The sequence below is a fragment of the Ochotona curzoniae genome, unplaced genomic scaffold, assembly GCF_017591425.1.
Source record: "Ochotona curzoniae isolate NIBS_2020 unplaced genomic scaffold, NIBS_Ocur_1.0 scaffold_1852, whole genome shotgun sequence".
NCBI classification, from domain to species: Eukaryota; Metazoa; Chordata; class Mammalia; order Lagomorpha; family Ochotonidae; genus Ochotona; species Ochotona curzoniae.
In genome coordinates, this window is record NW_024467087.1 from 40533009 (window position 1) to 40546077 (window position 13069).

Below are 13069 nucleotides of genomic sequence, written 5' to 3' on the forward strand. Positions count from 1 at the left end.
CACCTGATGTGGTAGTAAATCAACAAGTTAGAGAATAGGCATTAGCCCAGAAGCTGGCAAACATTTTAGGTTGACAGAAAGCAAATTTTTACACTTTATATTCATATAGTCTTTGTTAAATTACTCAAAGTTAGCACAAAGAAGCCATAGGTAATGCATAAACAAATTAACATCATGCACAGAACAAAACTATTTCTGGATGCTGAAATACATAGGAAGTCGTCTTTTCCTTGGCCATCTAAAAATGTATATTTTTATAAACCATTCCAATGTTACAGACCATACAAAATACACCTTTGTGGCAGGGATAGTACTGGACATTTTTATGGCCCCTGCACCTAACAAAATCTGTCATTGAATCAGAAGCTGTCAAACTTCAGCATGACAAAGTATTTGGCAAACAGAAGGCACTGAACTTGGACACACTAAACTGTTCCGTTACGAGAATACTTAACTATAAAAAAAGATTAGTAATTCAGAAGTAACACTGAGTTTTATAGCATGCATGGATACTTCAAAATTCAGGGAAAATTGAATTAAAACATCACTTATTCAAAGGCAAAAAAAAAAAAAAAAAAAACTCTAACCTGGACCTACGCGGTGTAGCAGCCTAGCAGCTAAAGTCCTCGCCTTGCAAGCACCTGGATCCCATATAGGCACCAGTTCTAATCCCAGCAGCTCCACTTCCCATCCAGCTCCCTGCTTGTGGCCTGGGAAAGCAGTCGAGGACAGCCCAAAGCCTTGGGACCCTGAACCCACATGGGAGACCCGGAAGAGCTCCTGGCTCCTGGCTTTGGATCAACACAGCTCCGGCTGTTGCAGTCACTTGTGGAGTGAATCATCAGACGAAAGATCTTCCTCTCTGTCTCTCCTCCTCTCTGTGAATCTGACTTTGCACATGCATCAGCAACTGGGGAGTTGCTGTCCCAATATATGCACTCACATGTGATTTTCCCTGTGACCAGGGCTTGAGTTTAACTATCCAGTTGGGGAATCTCCTGAAAAACCTTGCCTGGAGTGACCTGAGTTGACTCTTGTGTGCACCAACTAGTGAGCAGCCAGGTTCAATCTGTTACCTTCACCATTCAACGCACACACTGGAAAATGCAGCTGCCTGGTAAGTTCCGACCATAACCTCATCTCTTATGTGAATAGATGGGTTCTGTGGCCCAACCCAACCCAGATCACCACAGGCCCCATCTTCACATACCAGCAGCTATCACAACCTAGCTGGGCAACCCACAAAACCCCCACCAGGCCTACACTCAGCCCTGGTTTTTGCATGCTCCAGTATGTGCTATGGCCTAGCCCGGTCTAACCCACATTCCATCTAGTTCTAGTGCACACCCATGGGTGCTGAATCTTAGCTCAGCCCAATCCAACCCAAGACCTGGCCCATGAATAGACCCAGCCCAGATGTATGCTGATGGGTATTGCCACCTTGACCAACCTGGCTCACCCTCATCCCTCAATTGTAGGCTCATCAGCACAAGCTGTAGTCCAACAGGGGCGTGACTATGGTTCCACTCCCAGGCCCATGACAATCCTCAAATTTTGTGCCAACCAGTGGGTACTGTTGTCCAACCTGATATGATTTGTACCCAGTCTCAGCATTTGCCACCTATTTCTATAGCCTAACTGGCTGGCCCATACCCATTCTGGTTCTCTTATGCCACAGCAGTTGCAGCAGTCTAGCCCACCCAGGCCTGCACCCAGACCCAGCCCAAATGCTGGCTGATGATTACTGCAGACTGCAGGTCTGCCCAGATTGACCCACCCCCAGTCCCAGCTCTCATGCTCACCAGTGGAATCAACTGCCCAGCAAGGTAGTCCCCAAGGTTCCCCCACCTGGTCTATTCACAGGCCTGAGTCTTATGCAACCCAGCAGGTGCTGTGGCCTTCCTCCAGTCCCAGAATTTTCCAGTAATTAAATTTAAAAGTTAGTATTTAAAAAAGTCTTACAGTCATTTTGGACTTAGCCCTATTATTTAAAACTACAAGTTTATACAATGAGAATTGTTGATTGGTATGATGCACATGTACAATTTCAATTACCATGACAAGATAGAGTTGTGTTTGAACATTGCTTTTTGTTAAGTTTCTCATCAAGAGTCACACCAATATATAACATTATCTAGGAATTCCATGTAATAAATTATACTAGCAATTTTAAAGTAATTTATTTCTTGTGTAGCAGCTCAAACTGTAAATAATGTTATTTGATAAATGTTTTACAACTTGGGATATGCTATCATAAAATACACATTAGTATTTAGGCCTAAACATTAATGCTGTAGTTCTCTAAACTCTAGAAAAGTCTATCAACAGCACCCAAAGGAGTGAAATTTAAAAAAAAAAAAAAAAACAAGAGGGGGAATTTCATATCTGAAAATCTACTTCTAACTTTCAGAAACAGAAATTATTTAAGTGCTTCCTCCCAATTACCTGCGATAATGACATTTGAACAGTTTTCCATTATTACATTGTTAAGTTCTCTCTTTCCAATTGATGCTCTGTAAAAAGCAATTACATAAAACTTTCTGTCATCAGTAGCAAATAATCCTTCTGAGGATGGCTTTACCTGCTACCCTCTGTACCTCTGAGTTGCCTTCTACTTCCACTCAATATGTGTGCAAGGAACACAAAAAGCAATTTTATATTTAGCTTAAGTGAAACAAGATGAAAAGCAAATGTTATAAACATGCCAATTTGTTAAGTTTTTATGAATGTATGTTACAGCTCAGCCCTTAATAGGTGGGACAAGGTAATAAATCAATTTTCTTAGGCTCTCTCTAAACTTCAATTTCCTTATCGCAAAATGGGGTATAATGATGTGACCTACTTTGTGGCACTGTCTCAAAAATGACAGAAAAAAAACAAACTGTTAGTTTCAGACCTAGGCCATCAGTGCATGACAAATTAAAATTATGCTCATTTATTATACAAGCCATTTTTTATAAAACATGTGTGGTCAAGCTAAGTATAATATATAATCTATTTAATGTAGGAATGGACTTTAAAAAGAAAGAACACACCTTAAAAGATTTTTCTGTAAGTCATTTGGTTGGTACTTTTAATAAAATTTTTTTTTTAATTTTTAAATTTTTTTATGATACAGTTCCATAGGCTCAGGGATTTTCCTTCCTATCCTCCTCATTCTCCTCCCCGTCACTGATTTCCCCTATATTATTACAACAGTATAGTTTTTCATAAACAGTCACAGATCCATCATTCTGCTATTTAAGTACATGTGACAAATAAAATTTCTCCAAATATCGTATACTTATTGCATTACCATCTTTTTTATAGAATAGTATACACTGATCTAAACTATAAATGTTTACTTGATCAAATGTATTTTTACTATGTACAATGCTTTAAACTATATATATGTGCATGACTTGATCTAGTTATGTTTATAGCAAGAATCACAGAACTAGGTTCTCTGAAAATTTCAAGAATATATTAATTATATGTACTACTGACACCATGATGTTTTAAACTACATACTAACATATGAATGCTTAAATCTATCATGCATAATTATGTTGTAGTTAGCACACATTACCTCTTGGTCTTCAGTAACTGTCAAGAATTAAGTATATTAACCACATTCAACATCGTTTCTTGGCCTTTTGGCTAAGATCAAGTGTAAGCACATTCACCGTGTACAATCCAGCTCTTGAAGGTATTATTCCAACATAATGGTAGTTCTATCCTTTGGCCATCATTTTACCCTCTACTTCAATAAAATTAATTTTTTAAGATTCTCTAAATAAGTCAAAGTACATGGTATTTTTTCCTTTATGCGACTTCACTTAACATAATGCAAATTAAAACCATGAAATATCACTTCATAATTGTTATTGTCCAAAAACTAGAAATATTGGTGAAAGCAGAAAACAGGAAATTATTCTGCACTATTGGTAAGAATGAAAATTAGAAGAGCTATTGTAAAAAATATGAGGCTTTCTTTAAAGTATAATAGAACTACTATTTGATCCAGCATTCCTTCTGAGTATAAATATATTTTCATGTCTAAATAAATATAAATTTATGTTTGAGTATGTAATATAAAAACATAAACTAGACAAATAAAAGTATAACACATTATGATAACATCTGACTAACATTTTCTTACTATAATAAACTTCAATGGAAGGAAAATTCACATTAGAAAAAATGTGGTACTGAGTCATATGCTACAACTCACATTCATGTATGTAATAAGTATTTAATAACAGGTTTAAAGAAAAAACTTTTCTGATAAAATAGCACACTTAATAATCAGACCACAAAATAAAAACGGTGTACAAAGTTTTAAGTCATTCCAAATGTTGAAAACAAATTGAAAATTTGAGAACACCAAGAAACTTTTGCTCATCATTACAAACACACTAATGGTATGTGTGCAAATAAAGAAAAGTGAACTTTGATCTATCATACAACCCAGCTAGCCCACTCCTGGTAACATATCCAAAGGAAATAATATCTGCATATGAGAAAATGACCTGCAATCTTACATTAAGAGAAGCACAATCTGTAATAATGAAGATAAGAAAATAACCCAGATACCTGCCAAAAGAGGAATGAACATAAAAAACCTGTGATAAATCCCTTCCATGGAAGACTAAGCAGCCACTAAAAAGAATTAAATGCTTCCATTTGCAAATAAAGGTCCCAAGTAGAGACTATTAGGCTCAGTGAAATAAGCCAATCCCAAAAGGACAAATATCATATATGTTCTCTCTGCTATAAGCCAAACTTCATGCAAAATACAAGGTCAATAGATATATAGGTAATCAAGTATATACTCTTATAGATGTGCTGTAGAATGGAAACTAGCATAGTGAGAAGTAATGATACAGTGCAGTATGCATCTCTACTCCCTAATAAAGGAGGACTCCTAAAGAAATTGTTGAATATATCTTAACAATAGGGTACTAGACTCTCTATCATTGCCTAAACCTACAAAGTCATAATACACTTAAATAACTCAAGGTCAGATATGTGAGTACTGTTGAGGAATTATAGTATTGTAATAATATGAGAGAAAACACTATAGGGGGTACAGAGTGGAGGGAGGAAATGGAGGTGGAAGAGAGAATCCTATACCTATAAAACTGCTTCATGAAAAATACTACAAATTTTTTAAATTTTTTTAAAAATTAAAAGGAAAGAATTTGAAAGGTCAGCTACCAGAAACAGGGTGTTTTTAACAAAATTATTGTTAGGTACCTTGATTCAAAGAAAGGCAAATATAAGGAGGGGTAACTAGTAATAGAGAAATGATCAAGGGAAAGTTTTTATAAGATGGAAGAATGTATGGCTGGCATTAAGGTGTAGCATGTTCATACTCTGCCCTGTGGCACTGGCATCTCATATGTGCCAGTTAGTGTCCAAGCTGCTTCACTTCCAACTCATCTTTCTGTTATTTGTGGGAAAGCAGTGGAGGATGGCTCAAGTCCTTGGGACCCTTCACTCATGTGGAAGACCCAGAAGGAGCTCCTGGCTCCTGGCTTCAAATAGGCACAGTTCCAGACATTGCAGCCATTTGCTGCAGGAGGTTGGAAGGGGTGTGAATCAGCAGATGGAAGACTTTCTCTCTCCACCCTCCGTCTCTCTTTTGTAAAATCTGCATATCAAATAAAAATAATTTGTTAACAAACAAAGATGGAATGATGTATTTGTATGCCTCTTGGAATGGTAGCAGAAAAGAAAAGCATATAAAAAATCTCCTTGAGAAGCTGAAAAGAAATGTGATCTTATAAAAAGAAGGATAAGGAAATGAAAACTTCATCTAGCTCAACAGGCCACAAGACACACTATAGAAGTTCTTGTCCGATCACTTCAGCTTACTCAGTAAATTAAGCATGAAGGTCATCAGTAAAGAATAGATATAGAACAGCTTTATACAACAAAGTAAAGGTATAAAATAAGCATCAAAGATAAAAGGGAACTTTTATTCTTGCAAAACCACTCACCAAATATTTATTAAAGGCCATTCTCCTCTGCCATTAAAGGCAGAGGAGAAAAATAGTGATGCCAAGGAATATTGACAAGCTATTCCATTTGGGCAAAGTAGAAGGATCTAGATTTCACTGGCGCTGAACCCTTTATTATTTTTGTTTTCGTTTTCATTTTATTTGAAAGGCAAAGGAAAAGACAGAGCTTCTTTCCACTGGTTTACTGCCTAAATGCCAACAGACCATGCCAAAAGCCAGGAGCTGTAAACTTTCAATTTTCCCATGTGGATGGCAAAAACCCAAGTGCTTCAGTCATCATCTGCTATCTCCCAGAATGCATACTGACAGGAAGCTGGATCAGAGCAGAGGAGCTGGAACAGGTATCCAAATCACCAACCTGTTATGTCAAACACTTACTCCTTAACTTTTCATTTTGACATAGTTAAAGGACCTTAGAAACTTCTATGGATTTTAACTGCATATAATACACATCCACAAAAAATGGCAGTGATAGTAATGTGGAATTTTACATAAGTGAATTAACAAAACAGGAGCTCTAGTTGCTCTCTGGCAAAGCTAACCAATGAAAGCCACATGATCCAGATGCCTCATTTCTCTCTGTTCCTACCTTAAACTGCAACACACGATATTCATTATCCAACATAAGATATGATTTGGAGCACAAATAAAAAGCATACAAAATATGTTAGAAAATGTATACAAAATTCTAATAGAAAAAATTTAAGCAAAATCATTTCTCTGTTCCCGGTAATGTGTCTTAGCCTCTGCACTTGAAACTTCATTTCATTATTCAACAAGAGACTCTGTGCTTTCTGAACAGTGGACTTGAGCCAATTTTGCTTTATAGAAATGGGTACTTAAATCAGTTAATTGAAAAACTGATTCAGGGTGCCAAATAACACTAACTACTCAAGAAAAGAGTAAGTAATACTGTTCTCTGCTCTGAAAAGCTCATGGTAGAAGATACAAAGCAGTAAGGACTTCTAAACTCAGACACTTAATGAAAACAATTCTATATATTGGGGCTGACATTGTGGTATTGTGTGTGTAAAGCTGCCATCTGAGATGACAACAATCCATATGCAGTCAGTTTGTGTCCCAATTGCTCCACGTTGGATCCAGCTCTGTCCTGATGCCATAGGAAAGCAGTGAAAGATGGCACAAATGGTTTGACCCCTGCAACCTATACATGAGTCCTAGATGAAGCTCCTGGCTTGGGCTTGGGCTTAGCCCTCTCCTAGCAGCCATTTGGGGAGTGGATCAGTGGATATAAGGTCAAGCTCTCTTTTTTTCTCATTCTCTCTCCTTCTCCTTCCAACGCTCCTGACCCCATAACTCTGCCTTTCATTAAGCCTGAGATTACAGAATGGATTGAAATGATATTTTTGTAAAATACAAAAATAAAAACAAGAAAGAATAATTGAGGAATGCAGGGAGAGGGAGAAAGAGAAAAATGCTGTTATCAGAATTCTATCTATATAGTATATAAAACCTATCATGCTTATACTAATAAATAATTTAAAATAAATAAATAAATCTTAAAAAAAAACAACGTATATACCAAGTTTCTGTTCTCTTCCTTAAATGATATACTTACAGTCTGAATAAATGGACTGACTCTGGTAATATTCCAGGAATGCACCTTTGAAAATTACAGCAAAATCAGGGGATCTAACTTACCATCATTTTTTCAAAGAGATCCAGTACTTCCTTTTCTGACAGATTTAAAGATCTTTCATCATACAATGGCTGAGCTGCTGGAAATTCACTCATTGGAACTTGAGAATCAATAGGATGTTGAATAAGGAGCTTTTCTTTTTTGACAGTAGATTTTCTAAAACTCGTGATTCGGTCACGCTGCAAACATAAAAAAAAAAAAAAGCTAAGAAAAACATCAAAACCACAAAGGTGAAGAATGAAGAATTAGAACATAAAAATGGCACTTATAATATACATCATTACGGTCTCTTGACAGGATATTACTCTCAGCAACAAGCTCCAGTTAGAGATTGTACCGTGATGAGGCCATGAAGCAACTCTTCAACCTCAGATGTGCGGAGATGGGAAATCTTTCTCAAAAGTAAAATGCTTGTCATGTCTGTTTTGCAAAGTAGGTGAAAAACATATTGGTTCAAAGTTCTATGATTGTTGCCAGTTGCACGTGTTTTTAATAGAAACATTAGAACATTTAAAAAAAAAAAAAAAGTAACAGGGCCTTTCGCAGTATCCTAGTGGCTGAAGTCCTCGCCTCACAACCACCAGGATCCCCTATGTCCATCGGCGTGTCCCTGTCCCAGCTGCTCCACTTCCCTTTCATCTCCCTGTTTGTGGCCTGGTAAGGCAGTAAGAATAGCCCTCCAAAGCCCTGGGACCCTGCACCTGGCCAGGAGACCAGGAAGAAGCTCCTGACTTCTGATCAGCTCAGCTCCAACTATTGTGGTCACTTGGAGAGTGAACCAGCAGACAGAAAATGTTTCTCCCTGTATCTCCTTCTCATTGTATATCTACCTTTCCAATAAAAATAAAACAAATCTTTAGAAAAAAAAAGAGTAACAAAACAGGAACAGTTTATTGATACATCCAATTCTAGGATAAAATTATGATAATTTTTCTCTTTCTCAAAGTGGCAAAAATTGTGACAAGTATATATTGATTATTTGTCAATGCAAGTCAGATAGCCTGATTTGAATATAGGCTTTGCCAAGCAAATAGTTACATAGCTCTAAGCAAGAAACTTGATCCATAACTATGTCCTTGTCTTTAAAACCGGGGGGGGGGGGGGAGAGGGATAAAATTCTTTATACCACAGGCTTACTGTAACATTTAAATAGATATGTTTACCATCATCAGTTGCCATTATTATGCTGCTGTTTATCCTATAATTATTTTCCTTAACTTTTTCTTCCTTAAAAAATGGGACCATTATGGAAGGAAAACATAAAAAAAAGAATTCCTGTATACTATAAATGCAACATAAATATAAATATCTTATTGCTATAAAAAACTTGTTATTTACTGGATATTGACTTTGAACCATTGACTACATGTACAATCTCTAGTAATTTGCTGGGTATTTCACATAAAGTGAGTTAATGAATTCAGCTGCATGTAAACACAAGACATCAGAAATCAAAAATTAGTAATATGCATAAAACTGAAAGTAGCTCAGTTTTATTCTGATTTCTGTTAGGAAGCACATGCACCCCCTCAGCTCACATTACATAAGCAGACATGTTAGATATGAGGACAATGCACCCTCACTGTCAAAGTCCTTATAAATTATTTAACCACATAAAAACACCACAGACGTTATTACCAGAGCTTATGTGAAAGTTCGTTGACTTCCACTGAGGAAACATATCTTTTATTGATTCAAAGAACATTTTTTTTTCAACTAAAACATACACTTCGAAAGAAATGTTAGCAATCTTAAGCAGCTTATTTCGGATTACAAAAATGATTTGAGTACATGGTTGTTTACAAAGAGATTATATAAATCAGAATACTCTAGCACTGAGAAAAAAACTGAAATAATCACCTAAACCAACTCCTTCATTTCACAGAAAAAGAAATGCATCTAAATTCATGAGCCTCTGGCTCTTTTCTCAGTCTATACATTAACTTAAGATTTATTCCTTCAAGCAATTCTGAAAAATATTTTCAAATTTCTCCTTTTAATAAATTCTTTGAGGGAAATTAAGTTGGTTTAGATATGTAGTCTACTTTCAAACAACCAAGGAAAAATTGTAATCCTAAATAAGCTGAGTATATGTATATATCATTCAAAGTTTATGAAACGATATGGTGGACATGAAAGCATTTAAATGTGCAACTTGCAATTAAATTGACATAACTCTTTCTGTCCATATTACTTAATATTTATTTTTGTAGTGAGTAGCTTTTTTACTAAGTATTTATTGATCCTCCATAATATTCTTTATTTTCACCTCTACAATCACCTATGTCTTGCTAGGAAAATGAAGTTAAGCAACAGGTTTTTGCCTTGTTAGAGCACTAAATATTTTACACTATTTGTGAACAGGTAATTTCACACAAAAAACTTACATTGTTTTAATTATCACTTACAAGTATAGAGATAAGAGAACATAGTCATAATTTGGAGCCAGGGGCCCATGTTATGGCATTTTAGGCTAACCCTGTGCCTGTAGCAATGGCACTCCATAAAGGCACCGGATCATGTTCTGGCTGCTCCACTTCCCATCCAGCTCCCTGCTTGTGGCCTGGGAAAGCAGTACAGGGCAGCCCAAAGCCTTGGGACCCTGCACTCACATGGAAGACCCACATGGGAGACCCACAGGAAGATCCAGTCTCCTGGTTTCAGATTGGTTCAGCTCTAGCAATTGCAGCCATTTGAAAAGTGAACCAACAGATGGAAGACCTCTTTCTTTCTCTCTGTAAAAATCTGCCTTTCAAATAAAAATATATATCTTTATATAAAGTATCTACCTCCAAAATACATTTAAAAATTTTTGAGCCCAAAATGTTTTAGCAATTATGATAGACTCAGAATGAAAATATTTAGTTTTTTTAAATAGAATATCTCTAACACAATGAACTTGATTTCCTTTTTATTTGAAATGAATTTCCTCTGATATTAATATTAGATATGTTCAATCAATTTATTTGGCCATCAAAAAATGGAAAAAATCTATTTTCCAGAGTCTAGATTTACATAGAGATCTTAAAAACATTTAATTTAAATGCTTGTGATGAAGATAAAAAAAATGTTGAGCTCTCACACAATGTTTTATTAATATTCAGAAAGAGTCACAATATTAAAAATTGTATTATACTTTGTAAATATCCAGATTTTTAAATCATACATATGTTGATGCTTTAATGTCCACCCATGTTAATAAAAAAGTCAGCATGCATAAGAAATAATATTGTGCTAAGACCACCTTACCACATCATCTGCCAAAGTTTTTATTTGAATGTTCTATTAAAATCAAAGGAAATAAACAAAAAGAAGAAATACTAGTCAGATAAGAGAAAATCATAGTTCAAACAAGAAAATAACTGAAGGACTTTTATGTTTTATTTTACAAACTTAAACCAGTAAAAAAAATAAATAAAATTTAAACATACCCATAATATATAATTTACAAAATAAATGACACATAACTGTTTTAAAAATTAAAAATAGAAAATTGGTGGAGGGCTTTTTTTTTTAAATGTATTTCCCAAGTCCCCAAATTCAGATCTGAATCCAACATCAACACCACAGTGCAAGAATGTAACAAAAGATATATCAAAATCATATGCCCTTGAAATTTTTTCAAAGTTCCATAAGGAATACTCAGGTTTTCAAGATATCTCAATTAAAAACATGTACTATAGAAAAAAGTCACATTAAATACTAATGAACTGTATTCAGTGAAACAAATTGATGAATATTCAGATATCTTAATACATACTATAAAGTTGAACCTAATGATTCTGCTAATATACACTATTTCTCAAACACCTCTGTCTTCCATGTGGTTTTCAACACCTAATACTAAGAATGACTAGAAATAGTATATCCTAGTTCATAAAATACAATGGTTTATAAAAAATATAACATATGCAGCACTAAAGCATACAAAAGTACAACACTAAAGAAATACTTAACAATTTATCCAAATTTCATGATTCAGAAAATACCACAAGTAACTTATGATTGCTAAGAGCAGTTCTTATGCTATAAATATGGTCCTGTGTAATAATTTTGATTTAACAATATTTAGCAATGAGGATATATTCTGAAATGGTTGTTAAGCAACAGTACTATTGTGTGAACATCATAGAGTATACAATTACACAAACTGAGATTCCACATCCCTAGGGCAATATAATCACATGGGAGCATCACTATACATGCGGCCCACTGATGACCAGCAAGTCAATTATATACCACATAATTGTACCTTTAAATGCCAATTAAGATGTGATTAGGAAAGAATGAGACATTTTTAAATTGTGTTTGGGGAACTGAGTTGAACTCTTTTGCCACTTTGCATACATTTACTTCTAAGAGCAGAAGATGAATAACTTGAAGCAACTTGGCCATGCATGCTCATATCTCTTTTTACTAAGGAAAGTAGTCTTTTCTCTGAAGGAAGATTTCATTGTGAGTTTTAAGTGAGAATACCTTGATCCCACGAACTCCAAAAACAGGTTTTACTGCAGTGTTGTTAAAAATCACCCTTCCTTGTATGTGTGTGTGTGTGTGTGTGTGTATATATATATATATATATATAACTGTTCTACTTTTAATCCATTAATTCTGTTACAATTCTAAACTTCTAATCTTTGTGCTATGTCTCCATCACATCCTGCTGACAGAAACCTCTATCAATCTTTCCTAAGAAAAAAAATAGAGATTATTTATATCAAAATTGAAACCACTTTAAGAAAGTTGAATTCACTCTAGAAGTCTGCCAGGTACTTTTGAAAAATTTTTTTCAGTCCTGGCGCAGTGCCCTAACAGCTGAAGCCCTCGCCTTGAACGCACCAAGATCCCATATGAACACCAGTTCTAACCCCGGCAGCCCCACTTCCCATTCAGCTCCCTGCCTGCGGCCTGGGAAAGCAGTCGAGGCCGGCCCAAAGCTTTGGGATCCTGCACCTACCCCAGAGACCAGAAAAAGCTCCTAGCTCCTGGCTTTGGATTGGCACAGTTCCAGCCGTTGTAGTCACTTGGGGAGTGAATCAACAGATGGAAGGTCTTCCTCTGTCTCTCCTCCTCTCTGTGTATCTGCCTTTCCAATAAAAATAAGTAAATCTTAATAATAAATGATTTTTTCAATAGGTTAGAAAAGGTGCTTTACACACAGTGAAGAAGCTTCATGATTTCCTGTAACATAAAATTAGAGCAAGAAATAGTAAACTATTAGAAGTATCTCACCTAACCCTGGTACCATATGAGCATAATCCTGTCCACCTAGTATTTACAGATTATACAATTCTCCAAGCAGCTCCTCTTTCCTTTTCATCTTATCCTTTTGGGGTTATAAACTCAAAATTGCAAACAATCTGTATCTCCAAGGCAAGAACATCAATTAAGGGAAACTATTACT

At 35.6% G+C, this 13069-nt stretch overlaps 1 protein-coding gene across 6 annotated transcripts in view; it reads right to left on the reverse strand.

Annotated features, from left to right (window-relative positions):
• DIAPH2 (diaphanous related formin 2) overlaps positions 1 to 13069 on the reverse strand; it is an 830745-nt gene that overhangs the window by 774577 nt on the left and 43099 nt on the right. For 4 of the 6 annotated variants that reach the window (XM_040999826.1, XM_040999825.1, XM_040999823.1 and 1 more), the window contains exons 2-3: positions 10915 to 10947; positions 7668 to 7844 (exon numbers count right to left, since the gene is read on the reverse strand). In XM_040999826.1, the coding sequence (XP_040855760.1) occupies positions 7668 to 7844; positions 10915 to 10947 (210 nt within the window). Of the gene's footprint in view, positions 1 to 2445; positions 2807 to 7667; positions 7845 to 10914; positions 10948 to 13069 lie in introns of those variants that run through there. The other 2 variants (XM_040999824.1, XM_040999827.1) reach the window with 2 other exon arrangements.